The 24,502-nt window shown below is 42.9% G+C and overlaps 2 protein-coding genes across 7 annotated transcripts; both read right to left on the bottom strand.

Moving 5' to 3' along the window:
- Positions 1-495: 495 nt before the first annotated feature.
- Positions 496-15,260, bottom strand: LOC308113325 (protein-glutamine gamma-glutamyltransferase 5-like). 6 transcript variants are annotated; one of them, XM_080469530.1, is made up of 17 exons: positions 14,959-15,260; positions 13,733-13,927; positions 11,849-12,085; positions 11,639-11,757; positions 11,435-11,563; positions 9,913-10,090; positions 9,446-9,581; positions 9,063-9,166; positions 7,106-7,345; positions 6,756-6,806; positions 6,295-6,336; positions 5,342-5,398; positions 4,096-4,329; positions 3,855-4,015; positions 3,621-3,760; positions 2,111-2,280; positions 496-1,085 (listed from the first exon to the last, which is right to left on the bottom strand). In XM_080469530.1, the coding sequence occupies exons 1-16, from the start codon at positions 14,990-14,992 to the stop codon at positions 2,124-2,126; spliced, it is 2,214 nt and encodes a 737-aa protein (XP_080325656.1). In that variant the 5' UTR covers positions 14,993-15,260; the 3' UTR covers positions 496-1,085; positions 2,111-2,123. The 6 variants fall into 6 exon arrangements, with proteins under 6 accessions (XP_080325656.1, XP_080325658.1, XP_080325657.1 ...); XM_080469532.1 differs by having other exon boundaries at positions 500-1,085; positions 13,671-13,965; positions 14,959-14,997; XM_080469531.1 differs by having other exon boundaries at positions 500-1,085; positions 13,671-13,927; positions 14,959-14,990.
- A 3,823-nt stretch (positions 15,261-19,083) lies between these two features.
- On the bottom strand, positions 19,084-24,089 carry e2f1 (E2F transcription factor 1). The gene is made up of 7 exons (XM_080468853.1): positions 23,778-24,089; positions 23,537-23,636; positions 22,466-22,685; positions 22,194-22,383; positions 21,853-22,017; positions 21,481-21,760; positions 19,084-21,354 (listed from the first exon to the last, which is right to left on the bottom strand). The coding sequence occupies exons 1-7, from the start codon at positions 24,027-24,029 to the stop codon at positions 21,110-21,112; spliced, it is 1,452 nt and encodes a 483-aa protein (XP_080324979.1). The 5' UTR covers positions 24,030-24,089; the 3' UTR covers positions 19,084-21,109.
- Between the last annotated feature and the right edge of the window lie 413 nt (positions 24,090-24,502).

Raw genomic sequence — 24,502 nt, 5'->3', positions numbered from 1 at the left:
CAGCGAGCAGGAGATCAACTCACCTTCTGATGTTCCTGTCACAGAAGTTGCACTTCAGCTTATTACAGTTAAGTTCATTAGGAGGAGATACCCCGTCTCTCACATACTGTAGGCACTTCTAAATTCTTAAAACTGGTTGTCACATGTGCAAATCTAACTTAAATAACCTCAGAGCAGGCAAAACCTCAACGCTGACCTCCTAATTGGGTCTCGGACACTCTGTTTCGAGCCAAGTTTGACAAATCCATGAGAATCACTTTGAAAACAACCTTGTTAATTTCAAACTGGGAGTTCAAGCAGCCATTTAATCTCCCCTCTGTTTTTAATAGTCTCTTTTAGCATGCTAACTCACTTTCTCCATATTGAACCTGCTCATACGCAAAGTGAAGTGCTTGTAATTTGACACCAGTATCGTCTTCCCTGCAGCCAGAATGCACTGTGTTGTTCAAAATATAAGGTAATTATTGATATCACACACAAATAACTCACTTAAATGAATAAGTTGCTGTCATGATTGGATGCATCTACATTTATTTTGACCAGCCAAAACATGATAAACATGTGAATGAAAAAGGGGAGAATGCAGTGCATTGATAAAACATGATACAAGTACATATAATTAACACCCACCCAGTCATACACATACTTGAACACCAATGGTGACTGCAGTCAAATCCCTCTAATCTCTACTAACCATAATTATCCAACTGAGTGGGAAATATTTCCATAAAAACTGTCTTCTCATCTTTATTTAATAAAGCCTGAAGCAGCCGATCTCCAAGGCAGACAATGTTGAAAGTGAACTATTCTTGAGTTTTAAAAAAGTTAAAAGATTTGTGGGTAAAAGAAGAAAAAAAACAACTAAACTTTTTCTTAAAGATTTGAAGGTTTGGACAAGACCTTTAAAAAACAAGCTGGAAAGAAGAAAAAAAATAAAGCAGAGAAGCAGCATCAAAAATGAAAGACCTGCAACCTTGGTTTGAAGCAGACAAGAAGAAAACACGTGAACACACCACTGCTGCCATCTAGTGGAGACGTTCCGTTTAAATCGTGAGGAGAGTCCAGCAAATCCAAAGTAAAAGTCCCTGTAGAAAGAATTTAAAGTAACATTACTCTAATTTATCAAATAGCTCCATTTTAGTTCAAATTACTTTAAATTTAGGATAAAAATATGTGTTGTTATTTTTAGTTCTCAAGTGTTAAAAAGCACAATTTGGGCTTGATAAAGCTTATTGTAGTTGTGTTGATCAATGTGTTTGATCACACTTCTAGTCTGTTTCAATACCGAGTTCAGCTCTTTATGACCAAAACAGATATTTTTATGATTTTACATCGAGTCAAATTCATCTGGAGCCACAAAACAAGCCAAACCTTTTCAATGAGGCTTTTACTATTGAACATGTGAACATATTGAAAAGCTTCATAATATGACCCCTTTATTATTGTATGTATGTATGTATGTATGTATGTATGTATGTATGTATGTATGTATGTATGTATGTATGTACATTATTTCTGTTGTCTGTTCTGCAACACACTGCCACATGAGATAATATCTATCCATCTATCCATCTATCCATCCATCCAGCTAATTTAATCACAACTAATCTAAGGTGGCAACTTAAATAACTTTCATGCACAGAATCCCACTTTGGGGTTTTGAGGTTTTACTGTGTGGAGTCTGCATGTTCTCAGCATGCATCCCTTCTTTCTTTGCAGGTACGTTGGTTTCCTGCCACAGTTTCAGCCCCCTGGACCCGTTGTTGGATGAAAAAGTATAAAATATGGATGGATTTGTGTTTACAGATGTAGTATGCTTGTTAAATACTACATATAGTCAGAGTTGTGTTAGGCAGCTTCCTTATGGTTATTTGAATTATAGTCATAATTTACAGACAAAGGGACTGAATTTAATGCAATGCATCATGGGATGTAGAGTATTTACTGGTGTCACTCCTTCAGCAGAAAAACACTGCAAACTGAGGAGCTCTTTCATTAAAAGAGTTTTCTTGAAACATGTGGAACAAAAGTAATTATTTACAGGCAAAATACACAAATACTGTAATATGCTATACTGCATCTGCTCCTTTAAAGAAGGTCTGTGGAGCACCTGGAGGTCTGGTTCATGCAGTGATGACGGAGACTTTGTGGAAGTTCCTGGAGACGATGCCTGGGCTGTGACTGTGTGAGAACGTGGCCATGAGCAGCTTGGTGCCCGGCGACGTGGCCTTGATGGACATGTTCTTCTCGATCTTCTTGCCGGGCTCCAGGATGAGCAGCCTGGAAAACAAGGACAAGAAACATAATTGTTTCAAGCTCTCGGCCTACACATGTACAGTTTTAGTCCAAAGTCCTAAAACAGGCCAGCTCAGGTGTTCATCCTCTAAAGGTGCAAAATGATGGTTCATTATCTGTGTTTGTTTCTTGTAGCGTACTCAACTTTATCATCTTCAACAAACACAGAACTACCAGGAAGAGATGCAAACAACAAGGAAGAGACATAGATCAGCCCATTGAAGTGCAAAATAAATGAAAGAAAACCCAAATTATAACTAATTTCTAAAAGAAAGAGAGACATTTACTTCCCTAGTTTGATAAATAACAACAAAAAACTACAAAAAAGGGCAAAACCACCACAAAAGTTTCCTTCAAAGAGACAGAAAGCTACAAAGACCACAAAAAGACTTAAAACACTGACAGAAAAGAGACAGAAAACAAAGATACAGAAAAAAAAAAGCATAGAGATGCAAAAAATGTGAGACAAAACTACAGAGAGGGATGCAACTACCAAAAAGTAGAAAAAAGGAAACAAAAAACATTGAGATAGATATTTATAGCAGGGGTGTCAAACATAAGGCCCGTGAATAAACCTGGACCGTGAGAGGCTACAATCCACCAAACCACCAAAAATATTGTAAAATTTCAAAGAGAACATTATTTTCAAACAAATTTCTTAATTAAGAGCAGCGGACAAAACACGAAACTGAGACCTGAGCTGGGATATCGGTGGTGCTGCCAGGAAAGTCTTTAAAGCCGTGCTGTCAGGTTGAGTTTGTAAAAACATGCATGACGCAACAAGTTTTTTGGGGAAATTTCACTGTATTTTGCTCCAGAAGGTTTCATTATTGTCTTCATGTTGAGAGTTTTTTGTGAAAATACAGACATTTTCCTCAGCGCCAAAACAAGAGAATACCTTTAAAGTTTAGATTTTAAGGTTATAAAATCACTATTTCAATTGGTCCGGCCCACTCTGGATGAAATTGGACTGCGTGTGACCCCTGAAACTAAAATTTGTTTGACAACACTGAGGTACATTAAAAAATAGATTAAAAAACAACAAAAAACAACAACAATTAGAGCACTTCATCTCTCTACTTGATCTGCAGGTAAGGATTTATTTCACTGATCACAACATGAAGACTCGGTACATGAATGCAGTCGGTGGTGGTGCGGACACGCCCCCGTTTGAATGTGTTCCTGCTGGTGCACCAACATTCCCAGACCACATTCCTCAGACGTAAATCACAGAGGAAACGTGTGCGAGTGCACAAGAATGTGAGTCTCGTTTTTTTTTGTCTTCTAACGATGATTTGTTTGTGTTTCTCCCACTCTGAGCTCACCTGGCCTCCTGATCCGCCTGCAACAAGCCGGACGCCTTCACAGTAAGCACGGCGCCGAGCAGAGTCTCGGTGAGCTGGTTGGTGAAGGACACGTGAGCCGTGTGCTCCTGGTTCACCTGGATGCTGTCTCCTCCTTCGATCTGTGATCACACACACACACACACACACACACACACACAAGACCATCGATACGTCTACACTGCACGGACGCCCGATCACAGAGAGGAGGATCACCTGTATGGATATCTGCGGTGGGCTCATGTTGAACTCCTGCACGGCCAAAACTCTCTCTTTAGTCCTCAGGTCTTTTACCACCACCGCCACGTTGATGATGTGATCGCCAGCCAGGATGGCCTCGTACTGGGAGGGAGGGATGACGTGGTGAAGCGTCAACGCTACAAACAAGGTGAGACGGGAAAATGAAGCATCTGATAAATGAATTCAAAAGAAAGTGTAGAGGACGTGATGGAATCACCTTGACAGGGTGGGACGTGCAGCTCTTTGTGAGCCGTCCAGAAGCTCTCCTGCGGGCTTCCGTTGTACTCTTTGACCTGAGCACTGACGTGCTGCATCAGGACCCGGGACCTGCTCCGGTGGTTTGTCACCGTCACACACATGTGGATGCTCTCGCCCAGTAACGGCACCTTTTCTATGCTGAGGAACGCCTCCAAACTGGGGGGCAGTTCTCCCGAAGATGGTGTGTGCATCGCTTGAGAATGAAGGAAAGAAACTAGTTACACTTTCTACGACACTTGATGCTTGATTCAACACTACATTTATGTGCAGAGACGAGGAACATTTGCATCATTGAAGCAAGTGCCTCAATAGAAATTATTAATTTACCACAACTTTACAAAGCAGCAGAGGCTTTGAGCCCAGTCACTGAAGGATTATGCAAAAACATAAAGTGTTACGCAAATATTCAAATATTAAGTAGAGTTTGGGATTATGATTATTTGAACCTTTTATCAATCAGAAGTACTTCAAATGCAAAGTTTTTCTTTTCAAATAAAAACCAAAATCAAACGCAGGTATGTTGATTAAAACTAAATTCATACTGCAGTCGCATCAATCTAAAACTTGTCAGAGGGAATATTGGAGGTCATCCAGAGAAAAAGAAGTCACAGATCCACTTGAATATTCATCAAGGGAAAATCGATGAAACAAAATTGCTGATCATAAATTGAAAAGATTAACTTTAATTGAATGAAGTGACCTTTGTAGTAAAAACAACCCTCTTGTTGTTCCTCCTCCTGACCAGCAGGTGTCCCTCATCAGATCTTAAATGACTGCAGCTCGGACACAGAGCAAGGCATCGATAAGTAAACATCGTCCACTCAACTCATTCTAATTTTTTTTAATAATTTCTGCAAACAAACATTACAGATCAAGAATTGCAATATCCTGTTGTTTCATGTTCTTTCAATTAATCACTTCAATAAGTCTTCTGTTGATTCCAATTAAGACCTTGTTTACATCACAACTTCTCATGTGAAGACGCATAAATTTTGCATTTTCACAGCAACATTTTGAAAACGGTGCCACTTTACACAAACGCACAAAGTGAAGTAGTTTTCATGTTGGGCCACAGGTGGGTGCTGTTGTTAGTTTTTGTAATGCAACCCCACACACACGCACTCAGAGAAACGAGAGCTTCAGCGTTGTGCGTCACCGAACTTAACGACAGAGGTTTGAATGGTGACGGTGATGTGAGTTCGTACCTGCTGCATCATTTGGTGTGTTGGACAGTAAAGCAGGACAAGACTTGAAAAGAGTCGCTGTGAAAACAATGTAGTGAAGAGGCAAAAGCAGACAATTAAAGTTCTGACATCTTAACACCAGACTGTGTTTCTAAACGGATTCTACTTGCGTTTTCCACTTTTCATAGTTTTCCAGTGGAAACTCAAAGGAAATTCCTTCAGCTGACTATTCAGTGTTGTAGTAGTAGTAGTAGTAGTAGTAGTAGTAGATCCAGCAACAGAAATGGTGACTCAGAGGATGGGACTCCTCATGACTGTGTTCAGACGACAGACTATTTTATGCGAGTACGTAGTGACCTGTTGTAAATAATCAAGCCATAACAGCTGATGTATCATTGTTTGTTGATGGGTCACGTTACAGAGATGCCACAGGTTGGTCGCCGCGCATGATTGGCTGTTGCTGAATTGAAGGGTGATGGCAACTTTACCGAGCTGTGAAGATTCCGCAAACCTGCAACGGCTGCAAGCAAAGATACGGAACAGTACTCAACAGACCTGACTGGTTTTTTTGGGGGGGGAAAATGATGGTCCAGTGATAATATTTGGCCCAGGGCAGGACTGTTGTTTTATTGATGCGACAAAAGATGAGTTTCACGTTTCAACGGACTTGTTTTGTTCACAACAAGGAATGACTAAAGCTGCATTCAAATTGTTTCATCGGAATGGAAAGACATTGAATTGAATTTTTTTTCTCTTTGACGTCATGGACACACCAAACGTAGCACATCAATGTTTGGATTTGGCCTGCCTGTGTGGAGGTTCCTCCCACCCAGTAGGTTTGAACATGAGGTGTGTATGATGGACCTTCACTCGTCGTCTGCAGCTGTCGGCCGCTGACTGGATAAAGAGGTGCAGAAGCTGGATGGATGTTTGGATTGGAAAAAGAAGAGGCGGAAGCATTGCGTTCCACTGACCTGACTGTGTCCTCAGTTCCACTCCCACGGTTTGTGACCTTGCTGTTTAAATGAGAGAAGAAAAACTTGAAATACGTGAATCACAAACAAATGGAGGTTTTTTTTTCATGCAGGTCTGTAACAGAACAACAGCCAATAACGTCTTAACTGCCAGTTACATAATAATTGTGGCCATTCTGAATGTAATAAAGCCAATAAAGTCAGAAATGCAGCCTTAGTTATGTATTAGTACATTACAGGCTGGAGTTACTACATTAAATCAAGGATTTTTAATGTAAATTAAGTGCATCTTATTCACAAAGCACTTCTCTCAGACAAAAAGCTGCTTCAACCACGTAATAACTTATTAGATTATCTACCAAATGTTCATGGGTCAAATATCTTGTCACACTATTGGCAAATTATGACATTATGGGCATTAGTACATTGAAAAAGGCCCAAATCCTAAGATTGTTTGTTACCTGACTGTGGTCCTCTTCTTGCTGGGCCGCGGGCAGGACGACCTGGTTGTCCTGTTGAAAACGAACAGGAAACAAGTCGTACACACGACAAGATCAAAGATTAAAATGTCTCACATCAGTGATAAGATAAGATAAGATATCCCTTTATTTATCTCGCATGTGGAGAAATTTGCAGTGGTACAGCAGGATAGTACAGAGAAAGAAGCACACATAGCAGGAACTAAAAAAAAGCAGACAAAAATACAATATAATAGAAGAATATGCACACGGTGCCTATAAGTGTGGACATGTACAGAATATGGGGTGGATGTATTGCACAAAAAGCAGATAAATGATGCCACGCCTCTTACTTTTCGAGTCCTTATACGTCTGCGTCAGGTTCTCCGGCTGGTCCGAGTGCAAGCTCTTGGTGTAGATCCTCCGTCCCACACACTCAGTGTCCACCCTCCTGCCCACCACCGCTCCGTCTCGCACGATCAGCTGCACCACGTCCGCGTCCACGGCAGCAAAGACAAAGGAGGCGTCGTACGGGGCGCCGAGCCAGCGCCTCTGGACGGCGACAACCGGACAGGGCCCGCAGCAGAAAATACCTGAGGACAGGTCACAGGTCACAGGTCAGGTGGCTGGTTGACGTTTGTGGGTTGTGTCTCTTGAAAGTCAGTCAGAATGAGAGTTTTCATGATCACCACCCACAGCTCTGCTGCTCATCAAATAAACGCATGAAAGCATGTTCAGGCTTTTTGAGCAATTTTAGATTCTCTGCCATGATATTTTAAAGATGTCGGTATATTTAAAAAAAAAAAAAAAAAGTCAGTCTCTCCAGACAGTCATGAGTTAAAGGTGACTATAAATTGTGAGCTTTTATTTATTTGTTTATTTATTTATTTGCTTACTTATATATTTGTTTGTTTATTTCATCCTAACATGTGAGTCAGAACACAGACACATAAAAGGTAGTGAAAAAAGTATCTAGTCCCACCCCATAAGTCTCAATATGAACACATTTTAACAAGTATATAATATCAAATACTGAGCAGACATTCTCAGTTTGTCATTCTATTGTATTGAAAATTATATACATCAGTTTTATTATTGACCACAAAGAATTATAAGGTACATTAATGTATAGATTCAAGCTGAATAACTCTACAGGCACAAAAAGGTTTGTTAACGTAAAAAACAAGAAATAATACACAACACATCTACATATGTTAGTTTACAAAAAAATGATTTCATGATCCCTTTTAGGAGGCAGATGTTCACAAACATTTGAGGAAACGTGGTTTCTCGCTCCAAATTCCCACCATCTTGTCAAATTAACTGTTATTCTGATGGATGAGGAGTCTTTGTGAAAGCAATATTATTTGAGATGTTATCAACGTATTACAAATGTATTGAAACATGGAGAAAAGTTTTATATAAACAGATTTATAAAACAGATTAGGAGGAAAACAAAGGGCGAGTACCGAGGTCTGCCACCCGCAGCTGTTTAGTTCCTCTGTATGGGCTCTCTGAAGCTGTCTCTAAATTATGTGTAGAACTGTTTTCATCCTATTATCATCTTTTTAGGAATTTTATTTGCATACATGGCTTTTTTTCAAAAGGGCTCTGCTGGATAAAATGCCTAAAAAGGCTACAAACAGCAAACATTTCTAAAAAACAGGAAATCAAAGTGTTAGAAGGAGGATTGGCAAAAAAAGAAAATGCTCAAAAGTCAGAATAGCTAAAACAAGAAAAGAAACTGAATTGGTTAAAATAGGCTAAACAGGTTAAAACGGATAAAAATGGCTCCAAAAGCTCAAACAAATAACTTTATTCTAAGCTGTAGTCATGAAAGAGCATAAATGTACATTTAGCACAACCACATACATAACTTTGTAAGCTGTGTGACCTTGTATGATTTAACATGTTTTCTGGCTCCAGAAGAATTTTGTTTGCTGAGAAAGAGACAAAAACAGGTTTATCATAAAATACTGAATTTCCCCACGTGGGATGAATAGTGTTACTTCTTATCTTTTAAAATTAGAAGCCTAAAATTTCTAAAATGTATTCATGATAAATCTTAGAAGCCAGTAAGTTAAAAAAGAAATCACAGTTTTTCATCCGTCTTTATTTTCTTGTGGGAAACTCCACAGAAAAGACCATAAAAACTATTTTGATTGGCTTTTGAAACACATTTTCCACCAAAATTAATGCAGATTTCCGACATTAAGTTACTGTCCAATGGTTATTAATGAAGCAAAGACCAATATTCAAAAGGTTGTTGAAATGATAGAAGAGAGCCTCCAGCACCGTGGATGGACTCACCTGCACTTTTCTCCTGGGGGGTCGGGTCCACCACCTGCCAGCCGTCAAACGAAGCACCCAGGTCTGGTCTCTTCATCCAGCACTCCACCCACACATGGAAGTTCCTGCAGGAACACAAGCATGCATGGACACACACACACACACACACACACACACACACACACACACACACACACACACACACACACACACACACACACACACACACACACACACACACACACACACACACACACACACACACACACACACACACACACACACACACACACACACACACACACACACACACACACACACACGTGTTATGAATTGCTGCATGGGGGGAGATAAAACAAGGGTTTGATGTGAAACAGGGAAACTAAAAAAGCAGTGACACCAACCAAATGCTGTCCTTTGACAGGCCGAGCTTCTCTCCTGTGCTCGTGTAAAACTCTGTAATTTTCATGTTGCCGTCGCTGTCGTGGGCCGAGTCAAAAACTGTCACCACCCTGGAGGGGATCCCCAACACTCTCATCACTGTGGCGGAGGAAAAGATGCAAAATAAGACTTTTTGTCCCAAGTTATCCGAGTCAGTTTGTGATCATTAACGAGTGAAATATTTCATGATAAAGCTTTGACTGAGGTTGTACAACATATCACAAAATCATCAACATTCACAATGTGCATGGTGCAGAACTGAAGTGTGATAAATTAAATGTTCTCATGAATGAATATATGAACAATCAACACATCGTATAGTGACAACAGGCCAGAAATGTAGAGAAAGGAGCAAAATCTATGAAAAATGTCTCCACAAATTCTAAACTAAGCTGTAAAGATACTCAAAAGTGGGTTCAGGTCAGGGTACCTGTGCAGAGGACGGCTGCAAAGACCCAGCACTGCCCGTAGCGTACGGGGCTGCAGTTGGAGGAGGCCCAGCGGTGCAGGATGTCAGCGCTGCCGCTCCACTCGGTGGGATCGACCCCGGCTGTGTAGCTGCCCTGCCACCTCCCCTCCAGAATGCCCATGTCGTCGTTACAGTTCACCTTGGACCAGGAGGAGACCCGCCACGGACTTTTTAGTTACGTGTGCAGAGGCCATTTATTCTGATGATAACTGGGACAGTCGAGGGAGAGGTGAGCGCTCGGATTTGGGCATTTCAGTAAGTTTGCAAGCACACGGCGGGAGTATTACAGAGTTGCTGTAAAACGTTAGCGAAGGTGTCTAAGTACCGATTCACTCGTTTCATACACCTCAAACTGGATTCCGTATCAGCGGGCAGATGGTCTCTACCAGGGGTGTCAAACATAAGGCTCGTGGGCCAGCCAGCAAGAGGCTCCAACCCAGTGCACCAAACCTTATTTTATTCCTTATATTAACGTTTTTATTGAAAAAGCACATCCCAGGCAACAATACAGTGTAAAGATTTGCCAAACTTTTTCTGCGAGCATTGGTCTTATAACATCTCCTCCAGTAAACAGGAGTTTACAGCAGTGACCTTTAAGGACAACAGCTTGAAATAATCTTAATATGAGTGTAACAGCTCAGCTCTGCAACTGTTTTAATATGCAATAAAAGTAATTGGTTACTAATTTTCTCCAAAAGGAGAATGCATTACTGTAATATGTCATTCCAGACCAATGATTCTCTACCGACCCTCACGCAACAGATGAATTCATCTTTTGTGGTGAAAAAGTGGTTCAAGCTGAGGCAGCACCAGGCCACCAAACACCCCGAGGCGGAGTGTGAACCCAAAGAGGTTAACCTCAGAGAAAACAAAGAATATAACTAAGAAACTGTAGTTCACATATCATGCGTTGTGAAGTCCATTCAACTTTTTCTGTAATTGCACATGGCTGAGGTTTACAGTGGTAACTAGAACGGACACTCGGTAGAGCGCATACTTTCACCAACGCCACATTTGTCACCATGGAAACCAATGAATTACAAGTTTATTTGATCCGCCACTCCACTCCTTCATAATTTGTTATGGTCTTTGAATTGCTGCATGTTGTTGCAATGATAAAGGTTAAATGATGACGTTCTGTTGGTTTCTATTCTTTTGTGTCACTTGAACTGTTAGAAGGAGGTCGGGTCAGGTATTCCAGGTGAGGGGCGTGCCTGTGTGTATGTGTTTGTGTGTGTGTGCCCAGCTGGAGGGGAATGAAGTATGTCCATAACGGAGTAAACGGAGTAACGAAGTAAACCTCTCCAGGAGCTGGTTTGCTCCCAAAATAACAAATTAAAAAACATTCATGTAATTCGGGTTTACAGTTTTTACAAAAAGTTGGTTACATACGTACAAAATACGTTTGTTGGCGAAGGTAACTGTATCACTGTCCCACATGTTCTCATACATCTGAAGGCTATTCGTCAGCGTTCTGTCTCACCATTTGGCAGACCACCCTGCTGATGTAGGCCGGGTCTGCCCGTCGAAGGTAGTCCTTGTCTTGGTCTCTGAGGTGCTGTGGACTGACCTGCAGGAGCTGCAGACATGCTTCCAGGACTCCAGGCTCATACTGGACACAACAATAAGGAACCATTTTCAATCCTGACCTGCCAATAATGTGTGGAGTTCACTCAGTGTCTCGTACCTGACCAAAAGACCACGGCCGGTTCCTGACATTCAGATGTGTGCCCATGTAAATCAACCCGTAGTCACTCTTGACATACTCCTGCGTGTGGACGTCCAGCGGCATGAACACCGGATCGTCTGAAAGGGAAAAGGTGTAGAAGGAAGGGCGCGACAACGGGGTCAGGGCTGTGGGACACCAGCAGGGACCAGAGGAAAAGCCCGGACTCACCCTTCAGCCAGGGGTTGCAGAGCAACACGAAGGTTCCCACCGCGAAACTCATCCTGCTCCTTACGTCCTGGATGTGGAGCAGCAGCCGGTACGTGGCCACGGCGGACAGAACAGGGGAGCACAAGTGGACGGTGACCGACCGGGAGGGAACGTCTCCGGGGTGCACCGTCGCCGACCAGGCCAGGGAGCAGGAGCGTCGATCAGAGATCTGGACCGGGATCCTCTCTGAAAGACCGCCTGTACGGCGAGGGAGAGAGGATTTTATAGGGACGGAGGTGTAACTTCAGTTGTAAGACAGTGTCTCTTTTCTTTCACTGGAAAAGACACAAGGAATTCCTCTACAGCTTTCATACTTTTCTCAAATGGACCATGAAAAGAAGAAACTCTGAACAGACCCGCTGAGAGCCCAGGCCCTGACTCAGAAACTAGAGAGAAGAACAGAGCTCTCATTAAATGATGACTGGATTTCAATTATAGAGTGGTTTCCATTAGAATAATAAAAAAAAAGAGTCTCCAACAGCCAAATTACATAAATTTTTTAATGAAATTTGGTTGTGTGGTGGAAAGAGCGTATGAGAGTTGGTATTCATGGGCGACACCATATTGTAAAATACTGGCTGATAATATGACTCATGTAATGAAAATATTCCAACATGACGATTCCAAATGATCCGAACACAAAATAAAAGAACACAAGAGTCTGTAAAGGAGGAGGAAGTGTGTCCGGACTTGTTTTGGAGCCAATTAGCACCTTTGAGACGTTTTACAGCGAAAGAAACTATAGAGAAAGAAAGAAACTCCTCCAGCAAAGAGCCGCTGAACCAGAGTCTGTCCAGAAAACCTGCCCAACGCCGGACAAAGTGGAAACAAGTCAACGTGTATTGATCCAATCCTGCATGTGACTGCAGCTCAAGAAGGAAAGAGAGTGAACAAAAATCAATTCGCAACTAGAGATTTTGACAGGAAAAATGTGTGCAAGAAAACTAGAAAAACAAGAGAAATATAAGATGTTATTTATCACTGCTGTTATGCCCACATGGAAAATACATCTGCTTGTGTGTTCTGGTAGGAAGAGCCTGAGGTAAAGACTGCAGACCTTCACAATGTTTACAACAAAAATCAAACCTCTACCTTCCAGTAGATTCATTAGTCTGGTCACACCTAAAGCCCGTACCTCCTCATTTCAGTTCCCTGCTGCAAACAACTGGAATCATCTGCCACACTTTATATTCTCAGATTTTATCGATTTGTTTCTCAATATATATATATATGTGTATATATATACATACATACATACATACATACATACATACATACATACATACATACATACATACATACATACATACATACATACATACATACATACATACATACATATATCACTGTAAATACTTTGTTTCTTTTACGATTGTATAACAGTGTATTATTGTATGTATGTAGATATTTGTTTTGCTCAGGTCGTCACTGCAAATAAGAGCTTCCAGTTTTGTCCCAATAGCCCAACACAAGTATGGTAGATTGTAAAGTCAAAGCTTTCCGTGATGGACTGACTGCAAGAAAAAAAAATGATCCTTCATGTCCTCACAAGGAGAAAACATCTGCACTGGTGCCATTAAACTTAATTAGGCCACAGACAGACGAGTTCCATCTTGGTCGTTTAGCATCAAAGAGGCTGTTTAATCCCTCTGCATCAAGTAAATGTTCTTTCTTAAGTCGTTCACGATGAATTTCACTTTACAAACTGAATACGTGCATCTGGAAATTCTATTTTCCACTGGTTTCCTCCGCTGGCTGCACACGAATTAAGAACAATACTCACTTATATTGATGAATTTCAGTGTCAGTTTAGTGGAAGTGGTTGTTTGCGCGAGGCGTCGGTACCTAAGCAGACCTCCAGCTCCAGACCCTCCGAGCGAGGGTTCCACGAGCCGCCGCGGAAAAGCAGCGTGAGCTTGAAGGGTTTCCCCCGCCGCACCACCAGCTGTGTTCTGCTCAGGCCCTGCGTCTCATGGGAGGCGGTGTTCTCCTCCGCCTCGAAGTTCACCACCTTCAGCCGGTAGAGGCCGTTATGAACGACTGGAGAGGGAAGCGAGGGACAAGTGTCAAGACACCTGCTGTGAGCATAAAGACGTGATGGAACACAAGAGAAGAACTAATTATAGTGAGAATCTAACGTGTTTTCAATGTTGCGTTTACAACAGAAAGGTTTCCTCCGATGAGAACTCTCTGTTTTCTGACTTGAAATGTTAAACTGGATGCTGCAACCAGGTTTTTCCAGGTTTGGAATCCCAAACGTCCAAAAGACATCCTTTTCTAAGTCCCGCCTGCACACCAGTTTGTTTCCATTACTTAATGAATGAAGTAATGAAGTAATTACCAGAAGCGTCAACATTTTAGAGCATCTTCCTCCCAGACGGAGCCAAAACAGCAGTGATGGCTCAGAAAATGTTTTTACACCAGGAGTATCAGTGACACTTTCATTCAGGGGTCACATTCAGCTCATCTTGAGGTGGCCGCACTGGTAAAAGTAGTGCCATCACAACCTTTAGAATTAGTGTTTATGAAAATGTCTATATTTTCACAAAACCAAAGAAATACCATGAAAAATGACTACAATTTCAACATAAAGTCCATTTCAATGATAGTTCCTGGTACAAAATACAGTGAAATGTAACGTATCACCGATGCCTCAGCTCGGCTCTCAGTGCTGTGTTGTGTTGTGTCGTGTCGTGTCGTGTCCGCTACGCTTAAGAAATTTGTTTCAAAATCAAAGTTTTATTTGAAATGTTGACAGTTTGCTTGGTCTGGCCGGATTGAAGCCGTTTGCAGGCTGTTATAAAACAATAGATATTGTCCTCAATAACTTTAAATTAGGATCACTGTAACTATTAAAGTGACTCCATTACTTTCTGAAGCTGTGACTAGATGCTTTAACAAAAGTAACCTTTACACAATCATCAAATCAATTTAAGCCAATAGAGTCATGTGAAACAAACTTCACTAGGAAGTGTCTTAATATATACCCAGTAACCTTCCAATTAGATGAAACAAAAACAATCTAAAGTTCTCTAAATGTTTGAGTATCAGAGGAAACGACGAGGACTCACCCCCGATGTGCGTCTCCCGCCGGGTGCAGTCCATGGTCTGACAGGATCCAGGGGCAGGTGGCTGAAAAAATGACGAGCATGCTCCACCTTCCCCCTGATAAACATCTCACTCTCCCTCTGGTTTCGAACAATAGTCTTCACATTTATCTCCTGCACACAACTGAAGCAAAGCAAGCCCCACCTGTACTCCGTCTTATCGCCAACTGAGCTCTCTGGACTGTCGATCATGAGGAATGATTGATCTGCTGGAATCTGGATCGGAGTGACGTGAGGAGGTCAAACAAAGTGTCACTTCTTCTGCTATGGATTAAAACCAGCGTGCATATTTAACTGAAAGAGAAGCGGTTCACCTCAGAGGGTGTGTTAGATCAGACAAGCGAAATAAAGAGGACAGAGGTCTCGGTATAGTCGAGTTGAAGTAAAAAGAAAAAAGCTTCCAGGAGCTGTGTCAAAAGAAAAGAGGGTTGGATTCCATTACCCGAGTGGCGCCGGCGTCCTGTGGCCTCTGTCAGGTTTTCACTCTCACAGCATAATTATTAGTAGTCACTACTTATTTATTAAAAAAATGCTAACTTGCCATAACATTTCAGTGAGTTTAAAGCTTTGTGTCACATTAGTCACCATCAGCAGGGGTTCTGCTCCTGTTACCCCCCCACCCACCCCCACCCACCCACAAACATACATCAAGTAAATGTTTTTAAAAGCTCTGTGAAGCAACGCTGAACACTCTCATAAGTCAGCTCGTGCTTTCTCTCAACCTGTCAACACTTTTCTCGCACCATAACCTTCATGTTTTGACTGAAAGCAGGAATAATAACACCCGTTTCCTCTCTCTTTCCAAACTTAGACTTTCTCCACTGGGTTATTCATTAAATGTAAAGTGATTGCATTTTTTTGACGGTGTGAATTTTTCCACAAGAAATACGGACTTCTTCTCTAAAATACAGATATTAATTTTAATCATAACCCTTTTAAAGACACATGTACATTCTACCATGAACGGTTAATGCAATCTGTATATATTTTTTGCATATAAATAGGCTACGGCTGCGGATTGATATGTGTGATGACATTAAATGTTTGAGATGAATCTGGCCTCAATTCAACATTTCATCTGCACCACCAGTCACCCCCCCTATAACAACATTTTAGATCACACACACAATCTAAATATTGTGAAGCTTTACACAGTCTGTTTTAACTTGTTTTTAGAGGAATAGCTGTCACTTCCATCCTAAATCACTCGTCATAAAAACTTCATATGTCAAACTTTATGGCCATCAGCGGCGTATACATGCCTTTCTCGACACAGAAGATCTGGTTTCACATGTTTGTCGTGCTTATTGAGATCGTTCACATTCTCTGTGAGAAACACCTTTTCAATCCGATGTTGGATTCACTCAAAACATCCCTGAGAAAACCTTTTGCAGTGAAATGAACTGCCTAGCTCTTAATAAGCACTCGGGGGTAAAGAGTTCCCTCTGGCGGCCACACGTGAGACTGCAGCAATTAAAACCACAGGAAACTGAAGGAAAATGGATTTTACTGTTTTTTGTTGTTTTTTTACAGCAACATCAGTCATTTGAAGTACTAATTTTAAGATGTGTACTTCAATTCATCCTATACAGACAGTAAGATTAGACGTTTGGGATATTATAACAGTGAAGATGAAGGTTAATATGTTTGTTTTCTTTTGAAGAAGGAATAATGCAAAAACTTATATTGTAGGTTAAATTGAGATCATTGAAATCATAAATGTAATTGATTTAGTGTAAACTCAAAGTTATAGCAGTTGCAAACTTAATATAATGACATACTTTACTGAACAAGTCTTTATACATCGTCTACAACTATACATGGTGTAAGACCCAAAGCAGGGACGTTATAAAAAGAAAGGATTCCCATCAAGGGCAGAACTTTCTAATTAATTTTAGAAATGGATACTTTTGTGTATCTGTCAATATTTTCCAGCTTATTTTATATTTTTTCTTTTTCAAAAAATGTGGTCGGAGGCAATTTCAATTATAAAGAGGATGTTTTTTGTGTATTATAACATAAAACTCTAAACTTTGTTTGCTTTCTGCACTACAACTAAAAGTTATTGTGGGATAACTTCACAGATCCACTCAAATTGAACTAAAATGAGTTTGACGGAAACATGTTTTCATGTTGGGCCACTAGTAGGTGCTGTTGCTCGTCTTTGCAATGAACCCACACGCGTTTTCGACTCTGAGAATTGTCGTCCTGTAAACAGACCCCTAAAACACAACCAAAGCTTTGCGTTTCCACATAAAAACCTTGTCGTGCCAACGGGGTCTTAGAACGACACGAGACAGACGAGTCAAATCAAAATAGTTTATTTTTATTTTTGTCCAAAAAAGCTGATACAAAAGACCACAAGGGGACCAATTACTGATTCACAAATAGAAACCTGTCGTTTTATGTCAGAATGGAGCTAAAATTGGGCAAAAAAAAATAAAAAAATTCAAACATGATCATCAACCCAGTTATTTCATAACATTCAGCAAACCCATTTCCTCTTCTCAAAACCCTTTTTAAAATTGTGTTCTTTTTAAATAGTGTTATTCATCAAATTATATGATTTGCAAATTCATCTGAGAAACTCCGCAAGTATAACTTATTTTCAGAGTTAAAACTTCCCAAACAAAAACCCTGAAAAACCAAACAGAAGAGAAAACACACGAGTCCTGAAGTGAATACAAGGCACTGCAATTGTCCTGCAGAGAACCCAAACCTGGCACAGCTCATACACATTTCACACACACACACACACACGCACACGCACACACACACACACACACACACACACAAACACAAAAAGGCATTTTTATATTCTAAAACGGGGGTTTCCGAAGAGTTTTTTTCTTTTCAAATATCAGATAAACACATTGATTCAGTCAAGTTCTAGTTGGAGGTTTGAAACTGGAAATATATTTTTTTTACTCATACCATATTTAGTTCTTTGAGACGTTTCAATAAAAGAATTATTAGTTTTACCCCCTATACGTTTAAGAGTTCTTTAGAAAAACTTACAAAATCCCCCCCAGCACTGACGAATCGCAGCGAGTTAGAAACCCACGGAAACTTTCAACTTCTATTTTAAAGTGTTGAAATAAAAGTGTTAAAACTAAATTAAAAACCCGCTTACACAACGTTTCAGGTGAAAACGCAGCATTTCTGCTTTTCGTTTCAGGAAGGTTTTGCATGTACACACCAACATTTTCAAAACGATATCCGCTCACATGGGAACGGCAGAAATGCTGAAAGCATAGTTTTCATGTTCGGCCACCAGAGGGTGCCGTTTGTTTTTGTAATGAACACACAAACACACACACAAGCGCAGGTAACAACGCGCTACAAACCGTAACAATGGCGAATATGCGGACATTTTTACGGACCTACGATGAATTGTTGCTGTTGTCCGTCAACTCGCGCATGCGCAGAAGCAGCGTTTCAGAAAAGTTGTGTTTTCCTTCGTTTCCACGGAGACGGACTCAGAGCGTTTTCTTTGGAAGTTGTTTTCAACAAAATGTACATTTCCAGTGACTGCGAGCACCGCTGTCGTGGAAATGGTGTGGAAGTTTTCCGTTTTCACTTGAAAACGTTGTCGTGTAAACGGGACCTGAATGGATTTTCTCTGCCGCCTGCGACACGGCGGGAACGCCGGAATGGGAATATTTCATGGGCCTTTTCTTTTTCTCGCCGATGCAGAGGTTGTACATCATAATATATTTCTATAAGTAGGGGAAAGAAAAAAAAAAAAAAAAAAGGCAAAAACATAACACGCTAGTATACAAAATATACAAAATTCTTAGTTTCATGGATTTACAAATAAACGTCCCGACAGCCTCAAACAATTGATTGAATTTTTTTCTTGTACCATTTTTTTTTTCCTCTATTGAGTTTTGTAAATAATAAATATAGAACAATTTGTATCACACACACACACGCACACACACACACGCACACACACGCGCACACACACACCTTGAGGAATGCAAATATCATGTTAGCTTAACTTAAAACACAAACGCGTGGAGAAAGTGATTATTGCTGTTTACATCCAAAGAAACAAGGAATTAATGGCGAAGATTAAGACGTTTTACCCGAAAGCGCATTTATTAAAAACATTAAACCTTGGAAAAATGATTAGAAGTGCATTTGCTGGAGTCCTGTGAAGAAATCCATCGGGGTGTGGGGGGGGTGGGGGGGTCTTCTTCTACTCCCACTTCTGGAAAATTTGCAGAAAACTTTTCGATTCCAAACCTACGTCAAATTTTGTCTCTCAAGACTCCCGAGGCTTTCCTGAACACATCAAACATGTTTCACCTTCAACCTGAACTCCCACTCCGATTCGCATGGCAGAAATTTACTGGACAAAAAGTGCTCTCCAAAAAAAAGAAAAGAAAAAAGAAATCTTTTAAACAGGACGTGTTACGCTCTTTTCTATGTTTCTGTGTTTGTGTGATTAAAAGTGTCCACTTCCCTATATGGTCCACAGATGAAGCTGGTGGCAAAATACAAGCAGTACGAAGTTGGGGCCGATTGAGTAGCGTCAAATGAGGCTGGTGGCAAATTCCAAGAACCAGAGTGGTGATAAATGAGTACCAACCAAGTGGGTAAAAAATTACTAATATCGAGGCTGGAGGCAAATTATGGGCCACCAATGAAGCTGGCGTCAAATTCCAAGCATGAACCAATTAGGTGCAGAATTAAAATCAATATTGGAGCAGGAGGTAAATTACAGGTACAGACGAAGCTGGTGTGAAATTACAAGCATCAACAAGGCTGGTGCCAAATTACAAGCAAAACTGACGCTGGAGACAAATTACGGGCACAGACAGAGCTTATTGGCTATATTGAGGCCGATGTCAAATTACAAGCACCAAGGAAGCTGGTGTCAAATTGCAAGTTATAGTGGGGCTGGTGCCAAATTCCAAGTTGGGAACCAGACGACATGACTAAGAGTGGTTTCAAAACTAGCACCAATGAGGAAGGTGTCGCATTACAAACACTGACAAGGATGCTGGTGTCAAATAACACAGACTAATAATAATGCATGGGTTTTATATGGCCGTTCAGGACACCCAGACGCTCTACATTCCATTATTCATTCACTCCATACTGGATGGCGGTAAACTACATACGTAGCCACAGCTGCCCTGGGGCAGACTGACGGAGGCGAGGCTGCCGATCGGCGCCATCAGCCCCTCCGACCACACCCAACCACTCACTCTCACTCTGCATTCAGGCTGGTGTCAAATTACATGCAGCGACTCTGTGATCCAGATCTTTTGTTGTTTGCAGACGAGGCGGAACTGAAATGAAGTGTGTGGAGGAAACGGTGGTTCAGCAGATGATCTGAAGGCACAGCTCTACAAATGTCATGTTCTGTCACTGCTTGGCGCCCACATCAAAATATAGAATGAAGATGCATATTGGAGGGCGGTACACGTTATCCTCGCACCGTCCGCCACGGCGGTACTTTAGCAGCTTCTACGTTTAATGGGACGTTCCTCATGTGGAGACTCGGACCGAGCTGAACAAGTCCCCCTTTAAACAAACTTCCAGTTTTCATTCTTTTCTACATCTAATTGAAACCCACCGACTGCAGCTCAGCAATTAAAAGGAACTCACTTTTTAGGGAATTTGTGCAAATCTAGTCGGGGGGGCCCCCGGTCCGTCGCTGCACGCCACCGAGACGTCACAGAATCCAGTTGTTCAGCATTTTTCTTGCCTCCTCGTAAAGACGCCTCTGGCTTTTGGAGCAACAGACTCCGAGTCTGTTCAACCGATTCCGATTTAGTTTTAAAGAGCGTGAGCCAGCGGTAAGGAAACCAGCCCGGTGAGTCCAAACACTACACACACACACACACACACACTCCACATGTACAAAAAACAAAACAAAGAAAAAAACAAACCCTCTGGAAATATCAAAAGATTCATATAAATAATTTAAATAGCTATGCTAAAGCTAAAGTCTTGGTCTAAATATTTTATGGCCAAAAAGAGGTGCTAAAGATGTGCTGTACAACTCAGGGGGGGAATTCTGGGATATTGTTGTTTTAGGGGGGGGTATTACCACATCCCAAAGATTAGTCCATAAAGCGCTCCGCTCTGTCCGCCCGGTCTAACCCTCGCCCAGAACCTGCGACAGATCCCCGAAGTCGCAGTCGAACAGTTCGCTGATGCCTTCGTGGTCCTCCAGGCCGAAGTGGTAGTCGTGGCTGTGCGGGGGGGACAGGTTGATGAAGCCGTCCAGCGGGAGGGGGAGACCCTCGCCGTTCAGGAAGTCCGAGGTGGAGAGAGGGGAGAGGTTGAAGTCCGGCAGGTCGGCCATGCTGGAGAAAGGGTCTGCTCCGCCCAGGAGCGAGTCTGACGCACAAGAGGAAGGAGAAAGTCATTTCAAAGTAATAGACAAGAAAAAGGAAGTGGCTTTTGGGTTCCTAGAAATACTTTGGTCTAAAAGAACTTCCTCACGTTTAAGATGTCGCTTCTTACCTGCGTCGCCGCTCAACCCCAGAGACGACGCGTCCTGATGCGACGCCGCCGTCGCCGTGGACGACGTGGAAGCCGGCGAAGACAAACCCACCTCCAGGGACGCCGGGAAGGTCCTGGCTTGCGATTGGTCCCCCGGCGGAGGCGGGGCACTAAGCGAGGGGTCTGCGCCGGGTTTGGAGGGCGAGCCCCCGGTCACGGGGCTGCAGACCCCGGAGCTGTCCTCCGGGCAGAGGAAGACGTCGATGGGGCCCTGCGTGCTCTTCAGCGACACCTGGTAACCCTGAGAGACGCAGACGGGCGCCGTCAGACAACAAAAACTAAACAGCTAAACGGTCCAACACTGAAAATCCAAACGCGCTGTGTGACTTGTACCTGGCTGGGTTCTGAAACCTGCATCTGGGTCTCCGGAGGGGCTCGGATCACCATGACGAGCTGGTCCGGGGAATCGAAGGATTGCCTCAGGTCCTGGCAGCGCACGTAGCCCAGCGTGAGCGGCGCGGTTAAAGATTCAAACATTTCAGATGCGACTGGGTCGGCCTACGTCTAACGCCTCCACCGACTCTGGTGTGAACAAGACTCGGCCTCAGCACCGTGTCCTGCTGCTTCTCGCTGCGCCACCTTTAGCTTTGCCTTCTTATTGGTCACCAGCGGCTGAAATGAACTTAAAGCGAAACCGTTGGTGCAATCTGAGCAGCTGCTTCTGTCTTGCAGACCGGGCCGGGACAGAGGCGGTTGCGTCTGGAAGGATATTTCTTGTTGTGCGGGTCCTCGGTGAGCAGCTGCAGCTGCAGGTTGCATTTCGAAATGAGCTGGTCCAGCTGCTCCTCGGCCTCCGTCAGGTCGCACACCTCCCTCTGCAGCTCCTTGTATTGGGAAACCTGCGCCGCGTCGATGCGATTGCCGCTGCGGGAGGCGGGAGGGACGGCGTGGTGAGAATCTGAAAACGCAGTGACTTCTCGACAGGACTTCAACTCGCAACACTCACAGCCACTGGATGTTGTTCTTGGACTTCTTGGAGATGAGCTGGATCCCCTCCAGGACGTTGGTGATGTCGTAGATGCGTCTCTTCTGGACGTCCAGCACCTGCGAGGCCCAGTTCAGGTCCACCACGCCGTCCGTCGACTGGGACAGCAGGTCCAGGAAGCGCTTGGTGGTCAGGTTGAGGGACGTGTCGTAGCGGGACTTCTCCACCGTGGATCGAGGGACTGGAGGTGGAAAAGCAAAGCGTGAGGACAATCTGGGAAGTTTTCTCCGCACAAAATGACAGAAGACGATTTAGAAAAGTGCTTCTTCTGAGCTGCAGGTCTTTGTCCTGTCCTAACAGAAGACAAAGTGTCTCTTCAGATGGTATCGTACCATCATTTTCATATGGCTTTTAACAGTCATACATTTACTCAATTCCACTGTGTCGACCAGCAGCAGTGGAGGTTCCAGTTCTCAACAGGAAACACTGAGGTGTGTCCACTGAGGTGTGTCCACTGAGGTGTGTCCACGAAAGGAGTGACGCCGTCCATCAAACTGCTGTTTTAGGACAACACTATATCTTCTATGTGAGTTTTCAAAGCTTCTGACACGTTGCGTTTTCTCACCGAAGGACAAAGAGGACTAATGTGACCGCAGCAGATCTTTGTCTGACGTTTTGTTGCATTTTGCTGTTTTGCTTTGGAATAACTTGTGTCAGGAGACGAGATGCTGAGACTTATTTAGATGTGCAGAGCGTGAATGCATCGATACGTTTACACTTAACATGCAGAGTAAGATGGTAGTTAAAGAGGAATTACCGTTGATATTCAGTGCTAATAGTGTTATACTGAACTCCCCCCTTCATTTTGGTTTTAAAACTGAACCACAAGCATATAAAGTGACTCGATTACTCAATACTGATGTTTTCAGTCTTTTTCTTTTTGTTATAAATGCCCCAGCAGGTGGAGGACATGACGTCTGTCTGCACTCATGAAGGACAATGGCTTCCGGAGTACATGTCAAAGTATGAATGAATTAAATTGATGTGGTGTATGCGTATAGGTGTGTGAATATGAGGTGTGTATGTGTGTACCTCTAGGAGGGGCAGGAGTGGAGGGAGGCGCCTGGCCTGTGGACGGTCGAGTGGTGCTCACGTACTGATGATCACTGTCCAGGTCCAACTTCCTCTTTACCTGAAGAAAGACAAAACAAAAACGTTTTTTTTTTATTTTTTTAAACTGTGGTTAAGTGGCATGAGTTGTTACAGTTAGTTTAGTAAGAGGAAAGCAGAGGAAGGAGGGGAAAAGGTGAACAAAATGTCACTTTCTCCTCACCGGAGGCCTCCCCAGCACCGGCCGTCTCTTGTCCTGGACCCCCACGTCCACGGGGCCCTGCGGCGTGGCGAAGAGCAGGATCTCGGCGGTGCTGCTCGGGGCGGCTGACGGGTGGAGCCCCTCATTGCTGGGGCTGGTGATGATCACTATCTGGTGGTCCTCGCCCAGGTTGATGCTCCCAGAGTTCAGCAGAGTCTCAAAGTCTGCCAGCAGATCCTCCGACGTGTGGCCTGTGATCAGAGCCTCTGACATGGCAGTGTGACACCGGGCTCCAGGGAAGGCTCACAAAGGGAGGCGACAGTCACTAGTACCCTGTCAAGGATGGAAAACCCTCAAGATTTGTTGACAGACGGTCAATAACATTTCTTAAAATGTTCCCATTCTGCCTGGCTGTGCAGAAACAAGTGCGAGCACCAATACAAGCCACGTACCGGATGTTCTGCCTGACAGGAAATCGAGCAAATCAAGTCATCTTGCTAAGTGCCAACTAATCTTAAACATGGAATCCCAGTCTGTCGGGGGAACAATCCTAAACTGTCCAGAGGCCGCAAAAACAAAGGCTGGAGGTTAGCAGGCGAGCACGGGAGCGAGCTAATCTGTTGTTTTGACGTGAGCTGTCAGTAGAGTCAGCCGAGGCCTGTCCAGTGTCCACAGCCTCCACACTGCCACCTCGGGGCTGCTAACAGCTAACCGACGACCCCAAACAAACACAAAGAAGCCCGAAA

The sequence above is a fragment of the Lipophrys pholis genome (assembly GCF_963383615.2).
Source record: "Lipophrys pholis genome assembly, chromosome: 8".
Lineage (NCBI taxonomy): Eukaryota > Metazoa > Chordata > Actinopteri > Blenniiformes > Blenniidae > Lipophrys > Lipophrys pholis.
This window is presented reverse-complemented; position numbering and strand designations above follow the sequence as displayed.

Coding starts and splice junctions, on each gene's coding strand:
- LOC308113325 (XM_080469527.1), bottom strand. CDS start 14,992: ATGGACTGCACCCGGCGGGAGACGCACATCGGGG. Junction 11,758..11,848: donor CTGCAACCCCTGGCTGAAGG/GTGAGTCCGGGC, acceptor TTTCCCTTTCAG/ACGATCCGGTGTTCATGCCG. Junction 6,337..6,755: donor AAGAAGAGGACCACAGTCAG/GTAACAAACAAT, acceptor TCATTTAAACAG/CAAGGTCACAAACCGTGGGA.
- e2f1 (XM_080468853.1), bottom strand. CDS start 24,029: ATGTCAGAGGCTCTGATCACAGGCCACACGTCGGAGGATCTGCTGGCA. Junction 22,686..23,536: donor CACTCCTGCCCCTCCTAGAG/GTACACACATAC, acceptor TTCCACCTCCAG/TCCCTCGATCCACGGTGGAG. Junction 22,018..22,193: donor ACCGCCTCTGTCCCGGCCCG/GTCTGCAAGACA, acceptor CGTTAGACGTAG/GCCGACCCAGTCGCATCTGA.